Raw genomic sequence first — 27987 nt, 5'->3', positions numbered from 1 at the left:
TTAATGAAAGGAAATGTCCCAAGATGCTTCACAGGAGCATAATAAAACAAAATATGACACCAAGCCACATAAAAAAAATTAGGTCAGATGACCAAAAGCTTGGTCAAAATGGACAGTTTTAGTAACTGTCTTAAAGAAAGATAGGTGGAAAGATAGAGAAGTGTTGGGAGGGTGTTCCAGGGCTTACAGCCTAGGCAACTGAAGGCTTGGTCACCAATGGTGGAGTGATTAAAATTAAGGATGCTCAAGAAGCCAGAATTAGAGGAGCGCAGATATCTTGGTGGGTTGTGGACTTGGAGGAAATTAGAGATAGGGAGGGGCAAGGCTATTGAGAGATTTGAAAACAAGGATAAGAATTTTAGAATTAAGATGTTATTTGACGGGGAGCCAATGTAAGTCAGCAAGTATGGTGTGATAGGTGAATGGGAGTTGGTGCGAGTTAAGACTTGGGCAGCAGAGTTTTGGAGGACCTCAAGTTTATGGATAGTATAATGTTGGCAACCAGCTTAGGGTGCATCCGAGTAGTCGAGTCTAATGGTAACTAAGACAATCACACAGGATGTCATTTTCAGCTTTGCTAGACTCATTTTAATACCACGGCAGGGATAGAAATTTGATTGCAGCGATTCACGTATGGAGTTCTGGGAAAGATGAGCACGGATTTGAGATATGATGACATATTCAAGACTGTGGAGAGGAAAGAGATGGAGACAGTAAAAGTTAAAAGTTTTCAAGAGTTAAAAGGAATCTTAAAAAAGAGTGACAACATCAAGTATTTACATTTAATCTCCAACACTGGAAAGTTTCAAGATGTCAAGGCGTAGCAGGAGAGTTATAAGTGAAGGAAGCTTAATCAAAAAATTACACTCCAAAAGAATGCTCCAAAAAGTGCAAAGGAAAGGTTGTGTCTATTTGTGCCGCAACACTTCCTGCACATGTGCAGATGCAGTCTCTGTGTTAGGCTGTTTAAAGTGAGAAATGCTTTTAAGTACCACTCTACTTTATGCATTTTTGCAAGCTGGTGTCTTATAACTGTCTCATTTACAACAAAATCAGTTAATGGAAAAAATTGCAACTAATGAGAACAATTTTAATAGCGACATCTTGTGTGACTGTGACAAAGGTATACCTTCCTCGTCTGTTTTGACCTAACTGCAGATTTTTAACACAGTTGACCCCACCATCCTCCTCCAACACCTCCACCATCGCCCAGCTGGGTAGGACACCTGGTTACATTCTTACCTATTTAATAGTCGCCAACGCGTCACTTGCAATTACATCTGTTTCCACTCCTGTAATGTTACTTCAGGTGTCCCCCAAGGATCCATTCTTGTAATGGCAAAAACAGATACTTTCCCCAGCAAACCTATTAGTTTAGCTGAGAGCCAGTCTTGGAAACCAAAACTATCTGTTCCGAACTATGGAGTTTCACCATTGGTAAATATCAATAAAAAAGTACTTTGTATAAAATATTTAAGAAAAAGATCACCAAGATTCACCAAGTGAAGGGCTCAAAACCATGACCCTAGAATTAAGAATTCATTATCTACCGACTGAACTGGTTGGGTTGTGTGGGAACTCATTGCACAAAGCCTTTCCAATGTGTTTAATTTGTTCCAATAAATCTAAAGAAAAATATTGTTTAGTGGTTAAAGTTGCAGTGCTAACCTGGCCTTTTTGCAATGTTAAACTGGCTTGGGAACAGAACAACATACACTCACCATCTTGGTGGGAGAATCTGCACATGTGCTGGAGGCCGCAGTGTGAGCCCAGCATGCATGTGCAATCATTTCTGATTCCTTCCTGGTCAGCAGCAAGAGTTACATTGCAAAGAAAAAGACGGACTGTTTTCTAGGGGTGGAATCATCCCAGATTTGTACTTAGTGTGGTGGCTTTTCAAGCCGTATCATCCCAAACCTGCCACATTAATTATGCATTCCGGGGATACATGCTGTTTCAAAGGCAGGCGGGCTCCAACTCGCCTGACATACTGTCACCTCACCACTCATCACGCCAGGCACCACATTTAAAGTACAGCCGTGCTCAGCGCTTCTCGCCCAGAGCTGCAGCAAAGAAGATGTGACCCCAAAAGGCAACAAGACTGCAGCCCTCGGGCGCCTTTTGGACGCCATGGAGGCCCGCTGTGATGTCCTCTACCATTGCTCTGGCCACAGGAGAGGCAGCAACATTACTACTCCGGCTTGGTAGGTGATGGCAGTTGTGATCAGTGCCAATGCTGCACAGAAGATGTTGGCCATCCAATGCAGACAGAGGATGAATGATCTCATCTGTGCCGCCAGGGTACGGCAACCATCTCATCACTAAACTCACACACTCAAGCCCATCACACATTCACTGGCATCTGACTCACTGCCAGCTCAAGGGACATCACCACCCATTCTCTCACACATACTCTCTGATGTCCATCTGGCCTCATCTCCACTGGAGACTGCCTCCTCAGCCCTCACCATCTTGATGTCTTTTGCACAGATCAACATATGCCTCCCCCTTCCCCAAGCAAGCTCTAGCCCTACAACTATTGAAAAGCCACCCACATATGACTGATCTGGTAGGAAAAGACCAGCTCGTGAGCCCCCCACAAAAGTGATGTGGTGCTGTCTGTGAAGGCTAGCGCTGATGACTGCAAGTGCTGACCGAAGCAAGCTAGGCAAACAAACCTTGAAGTCCCAAGCAAAGTGCAGCCCGCCAAGTGCTTATATATGCTGTTGTGAAACACGCTGGCGTGTTTTCCTGCCGATGTAAGTGGACTATCCAGAGGATGGGGATAAGTCTGGCGGGCTGGCCTTTTAATGATGTGCTGATGTGTTACAATGAGGTTCCCGAAGTCCAATGGCAGGGTACGCGGCCTGCCATCGATGGGCTGAGTGGACGATCGCAAACTAGTTTCATGTGTTGTGAAAATCAATTTTTGGCCTTCTCGCGATATTGTCCGCTCACGCCTGATGCCAATGGGCACAGAAAATCCCGGTCTAGGTATTCAAGAGTAGAATTGCAGAGCCAAATTTGTACAGGAGGAGGCATAAGAATAGAGGAAGTTGTAAAAGTATGGTGAGACATGACTGGGAGAAGGCGCCAAAGGCAACAAGGATGTTAAATTCAACTCAATAGGAAAGAGGGAATTGGTGTTGATCAATGAGGACATGGATGATGAGCAAGCAGAACATGCAGATGAGTTTTGAATCACTTGGAGTTTATGAAGAAAAAGACTTGGAGAAATCTTCTTTATGACTTCTCTACTATTCAAGCCACCAGATTGCACTAAAAATTACTGGACTATTATGCCTTCATGGACAGCTCCTCATATATTCATTGAACAGAAGTTTGAGGAACTCACTTACACTGTATTCACTCAACAGTATGAACTACTTATAAAACACAGCAGGGATGGGAAAAAACAGAAAGAGCTGCCCAGGAATAGCATTTTGAAAACTTTTAATCCATTAGGTGGATATGTTACAAATGTACCTTGTGCCAGATTTCGTTTTAATGTAACCTCTCAACAAGCTACATTTATTTTTATCCATTCACGGGATGTGGGCTTCACTGGCTGGGACAACATTTATTGCCCATCCCTAATTGCCCGCTACAGTCCAAGTGGTGTAGGTACAACCACAGTGCTGTTAGGAAGGGAATTCCAGGATTTTGACCCAGCGACAGTGAAGGAACGGCGATGTATTACCAAGTCAGGATGGTAAGTGGCTTGGAAGGGAACTTCCAGGTGGTGATGTTCCCATCTATCCGCTGTCCTTGTCCTTCTAGACGGCAGTTGTCGTGGGATTGGAAGGTGTTTCTAAGGAGCCTTGGTGAATTCCTGCAGTGCATCTTGTAGATGGTACACGCTGCTCTACTGTGTGTCGGTGGTGGAGGGAGTGAATGTTTGTGGATGTGGTGCCAATCAAGTGGGCTGCTTCGTCCTGGATGGAGTCAAGCTTCTTGAGTGTTGTGGGTGCTGCGCTCACCCAGGCAAGTGGAGAGTATTCCATCACATTCCTGATTTGTGCCTTGTAGATGGTGGACAGGCTTTGAGAAGCCTCTGAAGCTTGCCTTTAACTTACTTTTTTTAAAAACAAATTCACTTTCTTTTTTAAATTGATGTGACCTTCTATCCTGCCATTCACATGACTGATAGCCATGAGAGCAAATGAGACAAGGGAAGACCATGCATATGCAAAGCTCCAAGTTAAAATTTTAGTGGGTCACAAGTTTCCATTTCAAAACAGACTGAAATCCCAATGCCAGAGTAAATGGGAAATAGTATTGCAAATCTGACACTATTTATTTTCATTGACTGATATGCTGTTAGGTAATTGTGTTAATGATGGATTTACATTTTAAATGAGTCGTAGTGCGTTTGGTAGAAAAGCACCAGCTGATGTTGCAAACCAGTTTTTACAAATTGTCCTGACCATCCACATATTGCCATCTAGTGGCTCTGCAACAGCCTACAACTCGAGGAGCTTCCATCAGTTGGCTGAGTAAAATGTCACCTCCCCATCTCCAAATTCAGAAAGACAAGCAGGGCATTCTGTGAAGGTCCCACACCTATCCTACTCTGTCAACCATTTTGTTCACATTATAGGTAGCTAAACAGATATATCCATTAAACAAATCAGCTCCACTTTCTAACCTCACGTGTCACTTCCTACCCTCACTGCTGATGATAACCAAATCTTCTCTGCTCTTAGCATCATATGTGGCGACAATCCTCTCAAACGCCTGCTCCAGAAAACATTCTCCCTCCAAATGTTGTGGAATATGCCCATTTGACTTTCAGGCTATGCAACTTCCTGCTCAAGGAGTTCAACCTATGTCCACTTAATTTTTATGAATTCGACATGCATGGTACTTAAGTCGAGTCTGGTATTTATTATGCATTCTACACTTTTCACACCAGATTCTTATCCTGCCATAGCTGTTCTGTTTAACCGGACAGGTACATAACTCAGATATTGGCTGATTCATTTATTTATACTCTGAAAAACTTAGTCAAAGAGGTAGCTTTTAAAGGAAGGTCTTAAAGGATGTCAAAGAAGTGGAGTGGTTTAAGGTGGGAATTCTAGAGTTTAAGGCCAAGACAGCTAAAAACACAGCTACCAATGGTGGGGCAAAGGCAGGGGGAATGTTAGTTGCATATAAATTGTCTTTAATTGTATTCAGGTGGTGGCCATTAATTGGGGTTCCAATTAAGCACATACAAAGAGACAATGAGTGAAACTGCAGGGTGGTTAAGTTAGGAGGTGTATATTTGTAATAGTTAACTCTGTAAATAAATGTAAGACTGAGTAAAGACTGGCTCCAGTCCTACCTTTCACCTACTGGCTGTCCAAAATACAACAGGGGGTGCATAAGTGGGTGGATAGAAGGGACACAAGGTTCTTGGACGATTGTAGTGCTGGGGAAAGTTAGAGAAAAAGGGAGGTGGTGAGGGCAAGGAGGAACTTGAACACGAGGATGTGAATTTTAAAATGGGAGAATTGGTGGACTTGAGCCAACGTAGGTCAATTAGCATAAGGGTGATGGGTGAGAGGTAGAATACCAGTAGCAGGGGCTTGGATGATCTCCAGTTTATGTAGGGTGGAAAATGGGATGCTGGCCAGGAAAGCAGTAAATTAGTTAGCCTGGAGGTGACAAAAGTATGGATGAAGCTTTCAGTAGTAGATAGTTGAGGTAGGGAAAAAGATAAGTGATGATACGGAGGTGGAAGTAATTGGTCTATGTGATGGAGCGGATATTGTGTTGGAAGCTCAGCTCACAGTCCAATCAGATACTGAGGTTGTAAACAGTCTGGTTCAGACTGAAACAGTGACTAGAAATAGGAATGAGGTCGACAGCAGGTAACAAAGTTTGCGACAAGGGCTGAAGACGTTGGTTTTGGTCTTCTCAATATTTAATTGAAGGCAATTGTGGCATGTCCAAGATTGTAAATGGTGGAAAACAGCCCTGTCAACAAAGTTAGTGGAGGGGTCAGAAGAACTCATTTTGTGGTAGTGTTGTTCAACCTGACATCACATCTTTGAATTATGTCACCAAGTGGGATTCAATTCACTTACTGACACTCCTAAGTGGTGATCATGTTCTATGTAAATACCTGGTCTATGATTCACTGTGCTTCAATAAGCAAGCTCGAGTGAGGGTAAACTTGCAGCACACATCGACTCATTGAGTATAAATCATGAATTTATTATTCTACATTTGTACAGATCGATATTTAAGAAAATTGCTACATTACCAGACTCCTTTGCAGTTTTCGAAGTTTTTCCATAGGTTCGGGATCATAGCCTGGAATTTTTCGCATATCATTGTTCTTCAATGCCAACATGGTTTCCAGCATAAAACGGATCTGTAACAGGAAAATTAAGACTTGTACCGTAACCAGTACATACATAGCAATCCAGTGGGTTGTTTTTGTTTACCTGGCGAACCTAGCGTTCACAAACAGAATACACAATTCATTATTTAAATCTCTTAACTGATATTCTCATCACTGTTTGTCAATTTTGCTCTTAAAATTACTATAGTTAGCAGTCTAGTTTGTCCCCCTGGGCAGTCCATTCCACATGATCACAATATTATTCTGTGAAGCATTTACATTGAGCTGGTTGCTCATGTACTGACTTCTGACTTTCATCCTATAAACCCTCATTCTGATGGCTGTGTTAAGCAATACTCAGGATTTAACTTGTCAATAGTCTGAAAGATCTTGAACATAGTATTTTCCTCAAGCACTCAAATTGAAGTATTGAATTTTAACACTACAAATTCAGAAATGCTCTTCTCCTAAAAGCAATATTCGTATACACGCATAAAAATGTTGAATAAATCATTTTGCAATGCCATGTGCAGACAGATTTACTGCCCAAACACTTGGTCACTGTAACAATGGAATTCTATTCTTCTCAGAGGAACGGGCAAGATGGTTTAGCCATCTGACTTTTAAAAAACTGTACAAGCCTTTACATATTGATTGACTTCAGTTACTCTGAGATCTGACACCCCATATAATTTGACAGATGTATCGTTTCACAAGGACAGCCAGATCAAAAATTGCCAGAAACAAGACACTGAAATTAGCTTCATTTTGAATCATGTCCAAGTAGCTGTGGAATACTGTGGGTTTATCATTCAATAGAATGTGCGTTTCTCATCTCTTTCCCACCCAATTTAGTGTCTTCTCTCCTGATTCGTACATAACGATTTCAATAGACAATTTAACAATGGAGTCAACACAGTTAAGTTTGCTCCAATTCTTGGAAAAAATATTAATGCAATTACACCTAAACTGCAAGTACCACTGCAAAATGATCAGAAGGAACACTGATTGTTATTCCTTTCCCATTGGGACACTGTTGCCTGGTTGAGATTGACTAAATCAACAAAGATCAGGGATCAAATCTGAGATCTTTCTATTTGATATGACTATGGCACAGATAGCACTTACAGCTACATATATTAATTGCAGCAGCAAATAAAAAGAAAACAAACAAACATGGTACAGGGGTCATTCATATATTTAATTCTCTGAAGATTTTTGTAACTCATGTGCTGGTCGTTCATTACAGAAATGTCCACCCACAAAACTGTCCTCATTTTGCCTCCGTTTGCAGCCACAAGGGCAGAGTGATGATCCTTCTTTGTCTCCATCCAGATGCCAATCTTCAGTCAACTTGATTCATGCCACATGACATCAAGAAATGGATGAGTGCACTGCATGCAGCAAAAGCCACAGGGCTCAGAAAACATTTCAGCTATAGAGCAAAGCTCTCTGTTTCAGTACAGCTATAATACTGGCAATGTGGAAAATTGCACAAAAGCAGGTCAAATCAAACCTGGTCAGCTACTGCCCTATCAGCCTACCCCAATCATTGGTAGTGATGGGAGGAGTTGTCAACAATGTGATCAAGTAACACTTATTCACCAATAACCTGTTCATTGATGCTCAGTTTGGAACACAAAGATCTAGAGCTCAATACAGCCATGGTCCAAACATAGAAACGAGGGCTGAATTCCTTGGTAAGAGTGACTGCCCTTGACATCAAGGCAGTATTCAACCAAGTGTGGCGTCAAGGAGCCCCATTAAAATTAAAATCCATGGGGCTCAAAGGGATAGCTCTTCAATGGCACAGAGGAAAATGGTTGTGGTTATCAGAGGACATCCCAGCCCAGGGCATTGCTGCATCCTAGGCCCATCTATCTTCAGTTACTTCATTATTGGCCTTTCCATCATCATAAAGTCAGAAGCAGTGTGGTTCACTGATGACTGCACAATGTTCAGGTCAATTTACAATTCTTCATACAATAAATTGGTTCATTTCTGCAAGCAGCAAGACCCGGAAAACATTCAAGCCTGGGCTGAAAAGTGGCAAGTAACAATCCCACACACAAGTGGCATTCAATAATAAGAGAGCCTAGCCACCTTATCTTGACATTCAGTGGCATTACCATCACTAAATCTCTCACCAACAACAGCCTGAAGGCCAGCCAATTGCAAATGCTGTGGCTATTAGAGCAGGTCAGAGTTTGGGTATCCTGTGCTAAGTAGCTCACCACATGCCTTCCCAAAACTTCTCCACCAGCTACAAGACACAAGTATGGAATAGATTGGAATACTCTCAATTTGCCTAAATGAGTGCAGCTGCAACAACAATCAATCAGTTTCAATCCAGGGCAAAGCAACATGCTTGACTGGCACTTTACCCACTAGCCTAAACATCACCCGCCTCACAATTGTGGCTACAGTTTGTATTATCTACAGGATAAACTGTAGCAACTCACCAAAGCTTCATCGGCAGCATCTCTGGATTCTATGACCTCCAATAACTCGAACAAGAGAAGCAGGAGCATGAGAAACACCATTACATGTTCTTTTCTAAGTCACCATTATCCTGAATCGTATATAATCTTATAAATCTCATAATTATAACAATGTTATATTTCGGGACTGTAGCTTTAAATTTATGGTAAATGAAGGGGGTCATGTAACCTGTTCTGGAGTCTGTCTGACAATAAGTCTGGTGGTTTCATTGTTAGAGAAAAAAGGAAGGCCTCGAGTGTTTTACTGAGAAGGTGCAATATATTTATGTTTGGAGACAACGGCAGCAGTTTCTGGGTTTGCAATGAGTAGAACCTCAATCTCCCAAAGTCCCAGAGAGGTGTTGAAGGTACCAGGTTGTACAACAGTTATGCTGTAAATGGTCCATTCACTTTTAAGATGAAAGGGAGTTGACATTAAAGATAGCGAATTAGCATTTCTACCTGGTTGCAAGGTTAAAGTGTTTCACTTTGCCAAGGAGAAGAGGGCTGAGGTTGCTATTTTTAAGATCAGATTACAGATTTTCCTACAAATTAATAAATATCACAGACAGACAGCATAGGTTCTGTTTGCTCAGACGTAAAAGGCTGCTTGGCCTTTTGAGAGAACACAGCCGGATACAGGAGGGGGACAGTCTAGTTGAAGCGACGCATCCTGCAGACATTTAAGGACTTTGGGATGACCGTCCTGGCATAACCGGGAGAAAAACAGTCATTGGAACAGGCTTTACTGCTGCCGGTGGATTTAAGTAGCTCTCTGAGAACTGAGGAAAGCACCTGGAGTTGGTCACTCCAAATTACTACTCTGCAAAATGGGGATATGGGGACCCACTGGAAGGTGGGAGCAAGTGTGGATTGCTTTCTACAAGTACTGTTATTCAGTGGGGAGTGTGAGGTATGATGAGCAAAAAAAGAGAATGTACCTCTCTGTAGTTTCAAGTATAACTTGCCTAGAAGAAGAAAATAGTGTTTAGTGCTTCTGGTAATTTGCCATCATAAAAGTTTTAAAACGTGAAATCTTGATATGCCACTCTTTCAGCTGTTAACTGGAAGTTTTTAAAAGTTATCAGTCTCTACAGAGATTACAACAATGTGCCACACTTCTACCATTATAGAAGGGCCAAAATCCCTGAACTCCCACACTAACACCAGCACTGATGCTACAAGGACACCAGCAGAAGTGCCACCTTGGGGTGGGCAACAAATGCTGGCCTTTCGAGAGAAACCCATTTCGTAAGAATCCATTTTTAAGAAGTTGTTAATTCTTAACCACAGCTTACAGGATATTTCAAGTAAACTCAAGTCAGATACACTACCAAAAATAAGTTCCACTACTGTATTCAATAAAGTTTTTCAATTTTATCCCAGGAGAGTAACCTCGACGCCATTAATCCAGAATTATCATTTGTCCCAGATCTGATGGATGCTACTTCAATTGCATAGCTGAATCATGAACTAATGTAGAGGACTGAAGAGTTAAAACTAAACTTCACAGCGCCACAGCACAGCAAATGCTGGGTTATTGTAACAATAGTGTAAAATTTAAATCCCTAACCCCAAAAATGAATTCCAACTTGAATTTGAAATCTGTCTTACCCTTGTTTGGTCTTGGAATTGTTTACCAACACTGTTAGCTTTGTTTTGGGCCTCCATGATAAAATCCCTCAATGCTACAGCGTCGTCCTTCCGAAGGGTAAATCCCACTTGTTTCAGTAAAAGAAGGATTAGCTCAATGTCCTTCTCCTTGAAGTTGCTTGTGAGTTTCTTAAGAATATCGAACACCAACACAGAGTGTATAATATGGAAGTTGTAGATGTGTGCAATCAAATTGATTAAATTATCGCATTCTTTTGTTTCACTGGTACTTCTAGAATGTTCATCAAATTGCTTTACTATTGCCTCCAAAACATGGCCTCCAACCTGTAAAATAAAAGACATTAATCAGGCTCATCACCACCTTCTAAAGGTCAATTAGGGATGGGCAATAAATGCTGGTCCAACCAGCGATGCCCACATCCCATAAATGAATAAATAAAATAATAGTTACTAACTCTTAAAATTCAACATGTTGAACACAATAACAAAACTTGAAATTATATAGCATCTTCCAAGGCTTTAGGATAATCCAAAGCAGTTTATAATTAAGTACTTTTGCAGCGTAGTCACTCTTGAGGTATGCACCCAGCAGCTAATTTTCACAGTGAGCTCCCATGAACAGCACTGAAATGATTTTTTTTGTTTTAGAAGTGGTTTGACGGATAAACATTGGTCAGGATGCCAGAAGAATGCCCCTGCACTTTTTCAATTGTGCTGTGGGATCCCTCATAATTACTTGAGCTAGCAGAAGAGCCTTGGTTTAACACCTCATTCAAAAGATGATAGTGCAACACTTCTCCAGCACTGCATTGGAGCTTAGATTTCCCGGATACAGGAGGGGGACAGTCTCTAGTTGAAGAGACGCATCTTGCAGACATTTAAGGATTTTGGGAGATTTGTCCTGGTATCACTGGAAGAAGAAGGGTCATTGGAACAGATTTTACTGCTGGTGGTGGATTTATGTAGCTCTCTGAAAAATAAGGAAAGCACCTGGAGTTGGTCAATCCAAGTTACTACTCTGCAAAATGGGGATATGGGGACCCAATGGAAAGTGAGAGCAAGTGTGGATTGCTTTCTACAAGTACTGTTATTCTGTGGGGAGTAGGATGTGTGATAAACAAAAAAGAAGAGAATGGACCTCTCTGTAGGCTCCAAAACTCTGGAATGGGACTTCTATCACAACCTTCTGACCCCAAAAATTATCCACATTCCTTTAGCAGATAAAATACATCATGTCTTCGTTAAGTCTGGAAACTATTTCAACAAGCTGTGGCTTTATTTTTTTAGAATCATGGAATTGATTAAGCTCAACAAGAATTTGTATCTCAGTTCTTTCTCAGGAGTTAAACAGAAAGTACAGCACAGCTCAACTAGTCCATGTTGATGTTCTCATGACGCTGCACATATTCAATCCACATGGCTTACTCCTTATCCCTTGCTAGTTTTCTCCACTCTTCTCCTGAAGGTGCTGACTCTTTGCCAGACTACAGTTCCACTGAGGCTTGTTATTCTCAAGTGGCAATTACTACTTGCAAGCTTTGGCCATGAGTGCTGCCAATTCTGCCTTTACTCAGCACACACTCCTGGCAGAGGTAATTCCATAGTCACCAGAAATGAGAACCATTTCTGCTTCTTCTTTTCCCAACTCAGGAGGACAGGCTAACTGTATCACCCCTATGGCAGCCACGGCAAGGATCATCGAACTCACCAAACATCAGGGATTGAACTTGGAACCAGCTAATTACTGATTAAGTTGCTCAGCTATCAGAGAATCATCTGCATGAATTGTTAAGCCAATCTTTTACTCCTTTTCATAAACATCTGAATGACATTAGGTTGTGTATTCATTTGACTTAATCAATCTTACCAAGTACTGTGGAACTATCTTTTGCATACTCATTTACTTGAGACCTTTACTCATCATCTAAATGAGAAATTCCATAAATAGCGCTTGGTAACAAGAATACTAACAGAGGTGTTTTGGCCACTTTCCAGTCCAAAATTCTGGGATAGGCCTGAACTGACTTCAATAATAGTGTGCTCAAGGTGTGTGGATACAAAATTAGGAGATATCATAATTTTTATGTCCGTCTTTATATAAACACAACAAATAAAATCTAAGCATAGGCAAACCAAATATATCAGTAATGCTGGAACATTACAAACCAATTTCACTGAATGATCAAAATAGCCTCAAGTTGTAGCTGCTTTTTTTCTTAAAGTGTTTACAAGAGAGAGGAAATGAGCTACAGTTGGCATCTCTTAATTTACTGCCAAAATGAGATTTATGCAGAAAATACTGGAACTACTCAGCAAGTCTGGTAGCATCTGGCAGACCAGCTGAGTAACTCCAGAATTTTCTGTTTTTATTTCAGATTTCTAGCATCTGTGATACTTTGTTTTTGAAATGTCTGCATCCGTTTACCAATTATGATAGAAGTACTGATAATTTGGCTACAAGCATACAGGTTTGCAGTGGACAGTACTGTAGTCAGCCTGACTGTCAAACACAAATATTTAAAATGCCAGCAACCATAGATGTCATAAGTTAAAAACAGCTAGTTTATATGACAATTCTGACAACCAACTTGAGTAATGACGTTACCTCAATTCCAACATTGTGATGAAGAATGCTGATTAACAGTACGTGCTCCATCATCAATCTATTGGGCATCAAGGCTGGAGTGGCACAGGCCGCTAAGAGGACATCTGTTAGGGTATCATTCATGTCTTTCCGGCTGTTTGTCATATAAAGCTCTTCAAGCTGACTACTAATGGAGGCCATATTAGGTGCACTTAATCTAATACCAGAGAAAAAGATTTAATTAAGATTCAGTAAGATGAAGTAACATTTGCTTGAAAGCACCAGCATTTTAACCGTTAATTCATTCCAAATTATTGATGATATAATGCAGGATTTTACAAGTGGCCTCAATCACACACTATACAATTACTCCTTATATTATACACCAGGCACTTAGCTTTTTAGATTACAATGAGGCTTTTTTCAAAACTAAGCAACCAATGAAGAGCCAAGGTTTACATTGCAGGATACTGTCAAGATCGAAAAGAGTAAAAAGCAGCAAGATAACTCATTACATGGTAAACCAAAAGCAAAATACTGTGAATGCCAGAAATCTGAAATAAAAACAAAAAATACTGGAAATACTCAACATGTCAGGCAGCATTTTCAGAGAGAGAAACAGAGTTAACACTTCAGGTCGAAGGCCTGGAAATGGAGGTGAGAGGTTGTGGGGAAATGTGTGCAGGAGAGAGGAAAGAAAAATGGGCTGATGATGCAAGGCTAAAGTGGATGACAAAGGCTAGCCAGGAAACTGGGGGAGCTCTTGCCCTCCTATAAAAAGTGCTGCGGGATCTTTTAAATCTACCCAAAAAGGCAGATGGAGCTTAACATCTCATTTTAAATAAACCATCAATTATAACGCAAGAAAGTATTTCATTGCCTGCAGTGAGATTTTACTGCATGAAGAGGTTTACCAGGATTTTACCAAGGATGAGGACTTCAGTTCAGAGAAGCTGGAAATGTTAGAACCGTTTTCCTTGGAATAGGGAAGGTTAAAAGGTGACCAAATAGAGCTTTCCAAGATAATGAGAGGTTCTGATAGAGTCGAGCGAGAAAAATGATCCCCTCTGTTGATTGGGTCAATAGTAAGACCATAACACAGAGGAGCAGAAGCAGGCCATTTGGCCCATCAAGTCTGCTCTGCCATCCAATGAGATCATGGCTGATCTGATAATCTTCAACTCCACTTTCCTGCCTTTTCCCCATAAGCCTTGATTCCCTTACTGATTAAAAATCTGTCTATCTCAGCCTTGAACATACTTAACGACCCAGCCTCTTCAGTCCTCTGTGGTAAAGAATTCCACAGATTCACTACCCTCTGAGAGAAGAAATTCCACCTCATCTCTGTCTTAAATGGGTGACCCCTTACTCTGAGATTATGCCCTCTGGTCCTTGACTCTCCCACAAAGGGAAACAACCTCTCAGCATCTACCCTGTCAAGCCCCCTAAGAATCTTATATGTTTCAATAAGGTTGCCTCTCATTCTTCTAAACGCCAATGAGTACAGACCCAACCAACTCAACCTCTCCTCATAAGAAAATCCCTCTGTACCTGGGATCAACCTAGTCAACCTTCTCTGGACTGCCTCCAATATCTTTTCTTAAATACGGGGACCAAGACTGTTCACAGTATTCCAGGTGTGGTCTAACTAGTGCCTTGTATAGTTTTAGCAAGACTTCCCTAATTTTAAGCTCCATTCCCCTTGAGCTACAAACATTTACTACGGATGTGTTCGCTCTGGATCACCTTGGTGTCCAACAGCTCCCACATGCTACAGCAGCATCACATCACTTGTCCTGCCGTCGCTATTGTATTTTATTTAATTTATTAATTAATTACTCTAGTACCCCTGCTCTTTACACTTTATTGTAATTATTCTTTTAACACCAGTATCAATTCCTAACAAGCTATTTTCAAGGAAAAGAGATAAAAAAAACTAGAAACCTAAACACAAACTAAAGACCTTACTTTTACTTTAAAGCCTAGAAATAATCACAAATCCTACTCCCCAACCTGCTGCTTTCCATGCTCTTTTCCCTCTCACTTTCTTTAATGGTCTCTCGTCTCTCTCTCTCTCTGCACTCTTTAATGGTCTCTCGCCTCTCTCTCTGTGCTCTTTAATGGTCTCCTTCCTCTCTCTCCACACTCTTTAATGGTCTCTTGTCCATCTCTGCGCGCTCTTTAATGGCCTATCATCTCTCTCTCTCCACATTTTTAAATAGCTTCTTGTGTCTCTCTCTCTCTGCACTCTTTACTGGCCTCTTGTCTCTCTCTCTACGCTCTTTAATGGCCTCTCACCTCTCTCTGTGTGCTCTTTAATGGATTCAAAATTACTTGCAGAAGATGAGAAAAGCAGCTTTATTTTCACTACTTCACTTTCACAATGTGTGTGTGTAATGCTCTGGTGATGAAAACTGATTCCAAAAATAAATTTAAAAAGAAGTCAGAGAGGTACCCGAGGATGAAGTACAGCGTCACTGACAAAAAGCAAAAACTAAGTTTCTGTTCTTGCATTTACCATAGCAAAAGTACCCTTGAAAGTTGTAAAGTGTCTCTAACCAGTGTAAATTAGTTCATATTTTAAATAAACAGTTCCCATTTTCTGTGCTTCTGCTATGCTCTCCATCAGTGAATCTCATATCCCAATGACTGCGCAGCCAGCATTTGAACTTCTTGCGCCCAAAATTTTTTATGGCCTCAAGACTAATATGGATACAGTTCACCTGTTTAACTGAAACACTTACTTTGCTTCATGAAGAAGGCAATACTAACATAAGCTTGTTTTATTTTAGTCTCCAAATTGAATTACTAAATTGATATTGCATACAACTTATTTTGCATCACAAATCTCCAATTAAATGATCACAGTAAATTCATATGTCTAAGTAAAAGCATAATTTTGCACAATAAGTCACTTCTTACCCATCAGTTCTTTAATTATGTATTCTTCATTCAGTAGTAAAGAATACAACTTATTTTGCATCACAAATCTCCAATTAAATGATCACAGTAAATTCTATGCAAATATAAAAATCCACCTGCAAATCCATTTTACAATATCTTGTTTGCTTATCTCTGGCAATGTTTCAAATTGAACTGAATAGAATTGGTGTAATTCATATGGTTCTTCTGAGTGGCACAGCAAGCCAATCTATGTGACAGGATCACTGGACCAGTTATACTTAGATCATCACACATTCTTCCAAATCAGCCATTTCCCTATCACAATAATTCTGCAAACTTCAGAAAGCAGTCAATCTGTTATAAAGTTGCTGATCTTTAAAAGTTATAATATTTGACACATATTTTGGAAAAATTCAAATTTTACAAAAGTGCAAGTTAATAACCATAAGGAAAAACAGAAAATGTTGGAATAATTTAGGTGAGGAAGGATCTGTGAGGATAGGAAGCTACTATTAGTGCATCAGGCTGATGATCTTTTGTTAGAACTGGTTCCATGGTCTAGCTCCATAGGAGCAGAGAGAGATAGTAACATGGTGATAATGTCATGGGACTAGTAATTCAGAGGTTCAGGTTAATGACCTGAGTGCAGGGGTTCAAATCCCACCATGGCAGCTGATGGAATTTGAATTCAATTAATAAAATCTGGAACACAAAGCTAGTCTCAGTAATGGCTACCATGAAACTATCATCAAATGTTATAAAAAAATGATTTAGTTCACTAACGCCCTTTATAGAAGGAAATCTGCCATCCTTATCTGGTCTGGCCTATATGTGAATCCAGATACACAGCAATGTGGTTGACTTTTAACTGTTCTCTGAAATGGCCTAGCAAACCACTCAGTTCAATTAAGAATGGGCAATAAATGCTGGCCTTGCCAGCGAAGCCCACATCCCATGAAAGAATTATAAAAAGAAGAGAAACCCTTATCTTCCTCCAAAGTTTTAAGAAAGCAAAGTTACCTAAAATCGACAGCAGTATTTATTATGGTAATAGTGGAAAATTTTCATATTCCTACCTATTCAGAAGTCCTTTTACATTCTTCTTCAGTCTTGTAAGTTCTTCCTTCTTCTTTGCATCCATAGTTTCAGCTATTTCACGCAATTGTGGGGGAATATACTTCCTGGAAACAGTGTCCTCATTCCATGTTTGCTCCTAATGTAATATGATGGAACAGGTTATAAGTGAGATCTATTATACAGTAATTACCAGCTATATAAATACTGTGGCTACAAAAGGTCAGAAGCTGAGAATTCTGTGGCGAGTAACTTACCTCCTGACTCTCTGAGTGTGATGGAGTATTCTCCACTTGCCTGGATGAGTGAAGCTCAAACAACACTCCAAAAAGCTCAACACCACCCAGGACAAAGCAGCCCACTTGACTGGCACTCCATCCACCACCTTCAACATCCATTCCCTCCACTACTGATGCACGTGGCAGCAGTGTGTATCATCTACAAGATGCACTGCAGCAACTCATCAAGACTCCTTCAACAGTAACTTCCAAACTCACGATCTGTACCACCATGAAGGACGAGAGCAGCAGATGTATGGGAACACCCTTACCTGCATGTTCCCCTCCAAGCCACACACCATCCTGACTTGAAACTATATTGTCATTTCCTCAAAATCCTGGAACTTCCTTCCTAACATCACTGTAAATGTACTTACATCACATGGGCTGTAGTGGTTCAAGAAAGCAACTCATCATCTCCTTCTCAAGAGCAGTAAGGGATGGGTAATAAATGCTGGCATAGCCAACGATGCCCACATCCTGTGAAAGAAGGGGTATTTTCTGATGTATAAAATATGGACAAATTATTTGATAATGAATAAATGTGAAGAATGAACAAATATTAGAAAAGTTTATTTGAAAAGACAGTTCACCAAGGGCTTATAAATGTTGAATGAGATAAATGTTTAAATGGTTATTAGGTGCTCTACTGGCTCCCCAGGTCACTTTATGAACTTAGTGCTGGGTTTAAAAGTTATGAGAAAGCATCATGTAAACTGCTGGGGATTGGAGTTCTGAACTTGGGCGCAAGTACACAATTGAGGAGCTTGCTCCCAATAGGAAGTTGCATCTAGCAGCACTCAATATAATTTAGGTCTTGTGGGCTGTGCTTAGCACTGTAAAGCTATCACTCTAATGCAGGCAGTAGAATATAACTACAGTTTCAAAGATAATTATCAGTGCTGGATTTAGTAGGACACACAAAGATACAATCATTATGAACAACTGGGCATTATTGACAAAAACAAAAACAGAATTACCTGGAAAAACTCAGCAGGTCTGGCAGCATCGGCGGAGAAGAAAAGATTTGACGTTTCGAGTCCTCATGACCCTTCGACCCTTTTGTTTTGGATTTCCAGCATCCGCAGTTTTTTTGTTTTTATCTATGGGCATTATTGAATTTATGTACATCTCAACTAAACAGACAGGAACATCAGAAATATTGTAATAAAAGCAAAATACTGTGGATGCTGGATCAGAAATATTGTATGGCCGACACAACTTAAATTTATGAGGAAAAGTATTGCAAGGAGTGTTACAGAACATTAAGAACTGATGTCATTGAAGGCTCTACATAGTGAAGCAAAATAACAGGGATGTGTCGTCAATCACTTAGAAGAGGTCTACAGAACCGGAGATTTTGCAGAGATTATAGACCTGAAGTAACTTAGAGACGTTACGTGGGGCAAGGCTATGAAGACTTTATAGATGAAGGGCTTCCTGAGGGAATCTCACACAACTAATTTTAGTACATTCTACAATCAGATCAGGACACATTATTAGAGTTATCGGGTGAGATTTTAACTCACTCAACCTCATTGACTTGCAATATTAAAATCTGGCCCTTTGGTGTCTCCTGAGAAAATGGGACTGTTTCCACTGGAGCAAAGAAGGCTAAGAGCAATTTAATAAACATTTTCAGATTTGTGATCATTTTTCATAAAGTTGGCTAGGGAATCAGTAACATTAATTTAAAAGTATCACTGACTGAGAACAAGATTTAGGGGAAACACTTTTACATTGAAACAAAAATTGCTCAGGTCAAGCAGCTTGTGGTAAGAGAAAGCTAATGTTTCATGTCTGGGAAAGATTATTGACCTGAAATGCTACACATTTCTCTCTCCCTGCAGATGCTACCTGGCCTGTTCAGTATTTCCAGCATTTTCTGCTTTTATTTCATATTTCCAGCAAGTGCAGTATTTTATTTTTATCTTTACATTGAAGGTTGTTGGTGCATGCTTTGCCACAGGGTGTGGTTGAAGCACAGGTCATTGCACCTTTTAAAAGAACTGGATAAATATTTGCAGCAGAGGAAGGTGCAGGACTTATGCAGAGAGGAATGAGATTAGATTTGGATTGCTTTTGCAAAGGCTTGGCACAGACATGATTGGCTGAATTGGCAGCCTCTGTGCTGGAATCTTTTATGGTTCTATGACAGAACATTCAGGGCACAGTTTTGGACAGAGTTTGGAAGGGAAGACAGATGGAAATCCAACAAGGATTGCAGTGGGGTACTAGAATCTGGAAGTAACAGGCATATGTAAAAGGATTTTAGCCATGCCAAGATCGAGTTATGGTTGTGTTGTGTTGATGGAACAAAGCAATTTTGGTGAAAATTGTTGTCAAGTTTAAATTTTAGTTCGGGGTCAAATATGTCAAAATTATGAATAGCCTGGTTCCACTTTAGAGACTGGCCAGTGAGTATATAAAGGAAGTGGGGACTGTGGCAGGACTCGGTATTCTTGATACTCAGCTGGGAGAAACTCTAACTCATTCAGAATTCAAACAATCTTTAAAGTGCAAGAAGTGTGAATAATTTGTAAAATACAAATGGGAAAACTTTCTTCATCACTACATTTCTAGCTCAACAAGGAAAGAAGCAATGGTGGATCTGGTCCCAGAAAATTCAATAGGGCAATCAGGTTGTGTTTCAGTGAGAAAACATCTGGGTAATAGTGATGATAATTAGTTTTAAAGCAGTTATAGAGAGGGAAATAGAAAATAAAAGTGAAAATACACAATAGGAAGAGGGCCTATCAGAGTTTTGAAGACGGATCCAGCACAGGTGGACAGGAAACAAAGGTTGACCAAAAAGAAAGTTCAGGTACAAACAAAGCATATTGTCAAAGAGGGAAGATGGGGCATCCAAAGTTAGAGCTTACCGGATCCCAGAACAAAACAGGTAAAGGAGGTTCATGACAAATGTCAAGTACTGAATACAGTAGGAAACTAGGCAGAATACAGAGAATGAAGGGGGAAATTGAAAAACGATATAAGGGCAAAGAGAGAAAAGTTAAAGGGTAACATAAAAGGGAACCCAAATATCCTTTATAAACACACAAAGTAACAGGTCAGCTAACAGAACGGTGGAGCCAATCAGGGACAAAAGAGAGAATAATCTTATGCTAACTGAGGTAGTGAATACTTTGCATTAGTCTTCAGAAGAGGGTAAAGTTCATGTCACAGTTGAGAAGGAGGGACTAGCAACATCAAATAGGATTTAAAAAGATAAAATGAGATGCTAAATAGGTTGCTATCACTCAAAGTTAACAATTCACCCGATTCAGATAGGAAGCATCCTAGGTTGCTAGGGTGGGGGTACCAGAACTTCTGACCACAATCTTTCAGTTCTCTTTGATTACGAGTATGCTGCCAGAAGACGGTAGCAAATGTTACATTCCTGTTTAGTCAGTCAAACATCAGTGGTAGTAAAACTACCAAAGACCACTGTCAAGGACAAAATTAATCCTTATTTGGAGAAACTGAGTTAACAAGGGACAGTCAACATGGGATTTGTTAAAACCAAACAGTGTCTGAATAGCTTGATTCAGTTCTCAGAATCCACAGAATTGTTTTGTTGTAAAAGGACATCATTTGGCCCATCGTGTTGGCAGCGGCTCTCCAAATGAGCAATTCGCCTTGTGCCATTCTCCCACCTTCTCCCTGTAATCCTGCACATTCTTCCTTTTCAGATAACAGTCTAATTCCCTTTTGAATGCTTCACTTGAACCTGCATCCACCACACGCTCAGGCAGTGTATTTCAGACCCTAATCACTTGCTGCGTGAAAAAGCTTTTCCATATATCACTTTTGCTTCTATTACTAATTACTTTAAATCTGTGCCCTCTTGTTCTCAATCCTTTCACTATTGGGAATGGTTTCTCCCTATCTACTCTCTGAAGTCCCCTCATGATTTTGAATACCTCCATCAAATCTCCTCTCAGTGTTCTTTTTTCCAAGGAAAACAGTCCTAGATTCTCCAATCTATCTTCATAACTGAAGTTCATCTCTGGGACCATTCTGGTGAATCTTTTCTGCAGTTCTTTGATGGAGAGGGTAGTGCAGTAATATTATATAAATGGATTTCCAAAATGCTTTTTATAAAGTATCACATAAAATACAGATAACAGATGCACATGGTATGAAAGGGAAAGCGGTAATTTGGTATGCAATTGTTCGAGAAAGAAGTGGTGAAAGAATGCTTTTCTGACTGATAGAATTCTGCAGTGGGTTCCCCCAAGGGTTAGCATTAGGATCATTGTTTTTCTTGTTGTACTTAAATGATTTGAACTTTGGTGTAGGGAATACAATTTCAAAAAGTGAAGAGCAGGAGGGAGGAATTGTTTACATTGGCAAGTGGGTCAGTAACTAGAGGCCAGAAATTTAAAAATATCAGCAAGAATTAGGTGGGGGGAAATGAGAATTTTTTTCAGAGTGTTGTTAAGAGCTGGAATAAACTATTTGAAAGGGTGGTGGAATCAGATTCCATAAGATCCGAGTCAAAATCTTCAAACTTTCCAACAGCATGTAAGTGCATCTACACCACATGGACTGCAAGGAAAGCTGCTCACCACCATCTTCTCAAGCGCAATTAGAGATGGGCAATAAGTGCTATTCTTTCAAGCGATGCTCACATCTATTGAATAAAAAAAAATCAAAAGGCAATTGAACATGTATTTGCAGAGAATAAATTTGCAAGGTTATGGGGAATATGCTGGGATGTGGGACTAAATTGGACAGTTTTTTCAAAGGACTAAGGGCTGAATGACTTCCTTCTATGCTGTAATATTTTATGGGTGTAGTTGGAAGTGTCAAAGGAAATGATAGTGGCATATTGTCATGTGATTTGGAAGCTAACCTCATGTTTATGGATGATATCTACAAAGAGAAATATGCAGATAAAAGAGGGCTGCGGAGAGATACTTGGGAGAGGCTGATGCCCTAGAGGTTGCAACGTAGGAGAGTTGCACTGGATGCATTCAGATAGGTGGAACTAGAAATATGCAGGGGATGCCGTAGAGATGAGCAATAGAGAGGATGTATTAGGGAGGATAGCAATGATAACTGTCAGATAGATAGGTCTGGGACAAGGAAGGGAGAAAGCACCATTGCCAATGTTACTGATGTACTGCTGAAAAATAGACATGCTGTCAAAGCTTTTCATCAGGACAGACTCGGGAATGCCAAATTTCAAAGACAGCAACAATTTATAGTGCATGAGAAAGGGCTGCTGATTGATTGGTCGAGCTATTGCTATGGAGAATGCACCTAGGAACTGTGGTTCCCCCACGCTTTTGTTTAATTCAAAAAAGACACAACGCCTGGACATATTCCTTTTGCCTGAGAGGGGCAGGTCCCTGTGTATGAATATGTGTAGCTTCTAGCAAGCGCAAGTGAACCACATTACGAGCCTGACAATCTTAAATTGGTTGTTGGTGTAATTCTTAGCACACTCAGGATTGTTCAGCAAGTGCTGCCCAATCATGGAATCACATCTATTGTTGAACGTTATGTTCTGAGTTTTACAAACATGGGTTAATTGATATGTACAGTTAGTATTCTGCCTACTGTGAACAGCAAAGGGATATGTTGTTTGATATGATCCACCAGTTATCGAGACTTACAGCCTATGTACCTGACATCTCACCAACACAAATTAATATCTCACCTAACTCATTTGTGTGGTAGAAAGAATGTCTTTTTGGCTTGATGGCAGGACCCTGTCAGTAGAAAATATCACATGTTGCATAAAAGCAACATAAAACCTGTCTCTCAAATTTTTGAGATCCCTTAACCTTCCGGGGTACTTTGAGGTAGGCCGAGCACTTTTCATGTTTGCAAATGGTGGCCTTAGGCCCATTTGTGAGTATGCATGATAAACAGTGAGCACTGATCTGATCAGGTAACCCCCCAGGAATCAGATTTCATTCAGGACTTTGGTGAAGATGTTTCAGCGCTAAAAAATATGATGTTCAAGCTTTAGAGTGGTTAAGAGACAGGAGAAAGACAAGAGGTGAATGAAGCTATGAAGGTGGCCTTGATATTTGTTATGAAGAAATTCTTGAAGTGACAGTAGAGGGAGTGAGGAAAGAGAAATTTAAAGAGCTCACTGCTAGTTAAGAAGGGGACCCTGTGACTGTATTTCCCTTACGGCCTAGATGGATGTTGAAATACTCGGTAGCTTCAGTTGAGAAAAGGCACAATGTTGTATAACCAGTTCAGACAACTGATAATTAGACTAACTGAGCACGAACCAGCCACTGCTCCAAGTACGAAAGGTGAAGCTTGAGGAGGAATAGTATTACATTGGAAGTAGAGGGGACTAGGGGGAAATGGAAATGTTGGTCAAAAATCATCCAAGCTTAAGAGTTGCTCAGCAGAGAAGCCAACGAAAAATGGGTGACAAGATACCTCAAAATTTAGCACCTGACTTTAAATGATGACAGGTTACAAGACTCTTAGAAAAAAAAGTTCAGAAAACCCTAATCCTCCAGATGATTTACAGAGCTAATGGGTGAAATGCATCAGTCCTTTTTCCCCAGAGACAGGCAACTATGTTCACCCCTTTCTCCTTATGTAAAACATAATTGTTACTGCTATATACCCCTGTGTTTCCACATGTTGGTTGGTCTGGCTCGGAACTATCTTCATCATCATCATCACCCTCGTTGTGAGAAGCTTCCATTTCCACCACACTGTCACGATCCGCGTCACTCTCCTGACCAAAGTCTGAATCCTCTACTGAGCCCTCTCGATTCTCAGTTTGACTCGGATCACAGTCGACCCCCTGATTCATCAACTCCCCTTCCACTGCGTTCATCTCATCGTCACTCTCGTACAACCCCGACAAGACGGCGGCGCCGGGTTCAACGATCCCCAGGATATAATCCAGACCGTCCCGGGCGAAGGCCTGCGGGATGGCACTTCTTTTTTTGCGCTTGTTGAGCCCCAGTGCTTTCTCCAGCCGCTTGATTTCTCTCTCCTCCTCCTCGTTGGCCTCCAGCAAGCCCATTCTCCGGGTTTGCTTATTCTTGGCTTTCTTCTTGGCTACCCGTGGAGACAGTGGTGCCGCCTCCTCCCTTTCCACCTTCTCCTCGAGCGACCCCGGCCCAGTGATACCTTCTCCCTCGACGGTTCCCCCTTTCGCCGATGGCGGTTCCACGCCGCTATCACCGCCCTCCCCACTCCCGGGGCTGCGGTTCAGGTGCTTCCTCTGATAATAATCTCTCATCCTGCGCTTCTTCAACATCCTCCGCTCCTTCCTCATCTCCTTCCTACTTTTCATCCTCCTGGCCCCGAGGCCGGGATCCTGGTGCTGGTCCCCGTCCGTTTTGGCCGCCGTCGTTTCCACGAACCTCTGCACGGCCACTTGAAACTGTTTCAGTGACTTGGGTCGACGCCGCTGACCTTCCCTCTTCATGATTGACTTGAACCACAACCAAAAAAAAATAAACACAACGCACGAGTAAAATATTTATTTGCTATTAATAAATATGGGAAACGGCTGTTAAAATAACCACGGCACAGTTCAGTGCAAAGAATGGATCTGAAATCGTAGCCACACACGCTCCAGACCCGCCATGTTAGTTTAAAAAAACGGTCATTCGACGGGGCTGCATCATTCTGATCTGACTCCGCATCTAATCCCGCCTCCTATCCAATAACACAATTTATTGGCTAACCCCGAACACGGGTCCCGCCCCTCTTCGGTTCTCATTGGTTTGTTTGCACGTCAATCTTATTCACGGCCTTTTTTCTATTATCGGCCCCGCCTCCTCCCTCGCTCGCTCGCAAGTTCGGTTGACACCGCCGCCAGCCTATCGGTGAACGCGATCTTGGGTGCTCGCGCTGTCATTCGGCGATGCGTCAGCCAATGAGAGGCGCTGTTATTTGGGTGGGCTGTGCGGTCGCGCGGTGATGAAGGAAGAAGGTCGGGGGGGGCGATGTTGTTGCGCCACCGTTTGAAATATCGTGTTGCCAGTTCTCTGGTTTCGTCTCCTTATCGCATTACTTCCTTCTCAGTGTGTGGATTTTTTTTTTGGGGTTACTGTTGTTGTTGTAAATGTTAAATCTCAATGAAGGATGGACACTGACGATGTGACAATCAGAGAGCAAAACTTTCACAGCCAGGTCCGGGAGTATACAGTGAGTAACTGCACCTGCACCGCCTCTTCTCAGCATCGCCACTGCGTTTTGTATTGTTTTCAACACGGACTGATCGGAGAGGAGTGAAACCAGTACAGAAAGGGTGGCGGCTGCTCTTTTAGTATCCGTCCCCTATCTCAGTGTGTTTTCTTTCAATAGCCAAGACTTCTGCTTTGTCTTTCTTTGTACATCCGTTAGATCGTGCCGATTAGAAAATATATATAAATATATATTTTGTGGTCTCCGTGCAAGAGAGCGCGGTTGTTCCTGAATTGAATCACATACCGTTTATTGTTAACAGTGCCTCCTGTTCCTGTGGTTATGATTGTTTTGGCAACGTTTCTTGTATTTCGAAGGATTGTCGTTTTCATGTGCGTGTAATTTTATACATTGACCTACGTAAAACTTAATTGAGCGGGTTATTTTGATCTGGGAGATCCCGGCCAAGACACCACGATTTGGTGTTATTGTAACGGTGCTGTCATTAGGCCCAGGATGTCACAGCCTAAGTGTCAAGGGAACGAAATGGATCGATTGTTGGGTGTTCCGAGGTTGGGAATGAACGAATCTGTTATCCCTGGAGTTACTCATTTTTATGGATGTGATTGGCCAGCTTTGCAACACTAGTTCTACTGTTAACGCATTGCACATCGATATTGGCTAGGTGGTTCTGGTTAATTCGAGTGTTATAGTACTATGGAGTATTATTTTTGTATGTTAACAAAAGCATTGCCCTATCCCCGTGATATCTGTAAATAAAGAAAGGCATCTTCAATAAAAGTCGTGTGTTTTAGTTAACGCTGGTGCTTTTTTGGAAGAAAACCTTTGTAAATTTAATGTAATTTTGCAAAATACATATGCAGATAAAACTTTGGATTTAATAGTAATTCTAATAGTAATTTAGAACTATTTGATTTTGTTGTGAAAGCTATAATGTCACAGGGGGGCAGTCTTGTGGCACAGTGGTTGTGTCCCTTTCCCTGAGCCTGAAACTCCAGGTTCGAGTCTCACTCTGGGACTTGCTGGCCATGGATGGTGTGTTCATAATGTGGGAAAACAGGTTGATAATCAGTCTGCAATTTCTTCCAATATGGCTATGGCAGTGGTAATAGTGGAAGACTCTCCTGCTCAACCAGAACCTGCAGTAGGCAAAAGCAAGCCACTGTGAAGCCTTAACCATGGACCAACACATGGAAGTCTATAAAAACAAAAAACTGTGGATGCTGGAAGTCTATGGTCACCAACCACCTCTTTGGGCATGGTACCCGAAGAGAGAGTGTTATAATTAGATAAATAAAATCAATTATAGTTCAGCCAGGGACTATTTGACACACACACTGTTGAGAATTCCTGAAATGAACACATTTAACTAGTGAGTTTGTTCCACAATAACTGAACTTGAGCAATCAAGAGAGTTACATTTTTGTTTTGTTTCTGATGTATTTGTCCACAATTGTAATCCTGTGAGAATAAATACTCCTGGCATTGGAAAAGAATGCAATGCAAAGCAAATTAATTTGTAGCTTTGATTTGTCACATATGAGTAGAGGTTATGGAAGCTGGGAATATTAATTCTGGGGGAGAATTCTGTGGAATGGTTTTGTGGGAGTACTCAAGATCCTAAAGAGTGTAAATAAGATTAGCATCAACATGTTTGACATACATTCTTTAATTTGAGCATAGCCTCAAACTCAGAAGAATTGTGACAAAATTATAATTCCAATTTTATCAGTTTAGGGTTAGCAAAGTGAATTGAATTCTAACCTCTGATTTAGAATCTCCCCCTTCAACATATATTGAGGCTGACATTTCAGTTGTGTACTGAAGGATTTCTATATTGTTGGAAGTGCTATCTTTTGGGTGAAATGTAAACAAACAAGAGTGGAAGAATTGGGCTGTTGCCTAGCAACAGGAATCCAGAGAAGCAGGTCCCTCCCATAGACACACACACAAGTTAAAAACAGCAGTTTGTTTTGGAAGTTGTTCCAGTTCAGTTGGTTTTGAAAGTAGCTGACAGGACAGACTGGAGCAAAGGGGGCAGATAACCAGTCCCAAGCTAAAAGAAGACTTTAAAATCCAGGGGAACAGGAGGAAGCCCCAAGCAGACCTTCTAGTCAAAGGTAGGACATGAACCTGTAAAACACCCAGTTAAGAGTGAGGTGCTGAAAAACGCTCCAAGCTTAAAGTTTAAAGCTTCAAGCTTAAAGAGATAAAGGCTTGATTGAGAAGAGTCAAGAAGGTCCAAAGAGACAACTCAAGGTCTGTAACTCTTTGCTATGGGCATGTGATGCAGCGGTGTACTGTTGACAGCTGAGTTGGTGAGCGTGTGTGTGGAAGACAGTGAACCATGTGGTGACCCAGGGAAGAGGAACATCAGAAGGAGAATTTGAAACCCTGGAGGTGAACCCTTGTGGAAGGTGCCTGAGGGAGAAAGCATCAGTTTGGGAGAAGATTCCAGGGTGAGGTCTTGGAGAGTGGAGATTGGACACCCTCGTGTGAAAGATGGAGTTCAGTGAGACTGGTTGGCTCACAGTGTGACAAGCATCTGGGGGGAGTCGTTGAGAGATCCATAGCATC

General features: G+C 41.1%; 2 protein-coding genes across 4 annotated transcripts in view; one reads left to right on the top strand and one right to left on the bottom strand.

Annotated features, from left to right (window-relative positions):
- nom1 (nucleolar protein with MIF4G domain 1) overlaps positions 1-24812 on the bottom strand; it is a 75348-nt gene extending 50536 nt beyond the window's left edge. The window contains exons 1-5 of the mRNA XM_041184987.1: positions 23870-24812; positions 16990-17126; positions 13031-13226; positions 10426-10749; positions 6251-6361 (exon numbers count right to left, since the gene is read on the bottom strand). Of these exons, the coding sequence (XP_041040921.1) occupies positions 6251-6361; positions 10426-10749; positions 13031-13226; positions 16990-17126; positions 23870-24685 (1584 nt within the window). The 5' untranslated portion in view covers positions 24686-24812. The remainder of the gene's footprint in view (positions 1-6250; positions 6362-10425; positions 10750-13030; positions 13227-16989; positions 17127-23869) is intronic.
- A 363-nt stretch (positions 24813-25175) lies between these two features.
- Positions 25176-27987, top strand: part of lmbr1 (limb development membrane protein 1) — a 325954-nt gene continuing 323142 nt past the window's right edge. For all 3 annotated transcript variants that reach the window (XR_005942582.1, XM_041183595.1, XM_041183596.1), the window contains exon 1: positions 25176-25410. Coding sequence is in view for 2 of the 3 variants with exons in the window: in XM_041183595.1 (XP_041039529.1) it covers positions 25348-25410 (63 nt within the window). In the remaining variant the exon portion in view is untranslated. The remainder of the gene's footprint in view (positions 25411-27987) is intronic.

The sequence above is a fragment of the Carcharodon carcharias genome, chromosome 3 (assembly GCF_017639515.1).
Source record: "Carcharodon carcharias isolate sCarCar2 chromosome 3, sCarCar2.pri, whole genome shotgun sequence".
Classification (NCBI taxonomy): Eukaryota; Metazoa; Chordata; class Chondrichthyes; order Lamniformes; family Lamnidae; genus Carcharodon; species Carcharodon carcharias.
Note: the sequence above shows the minus strand (reverse complement) of the source record. Positions and strands in the feature narration are given on the sequence as shown.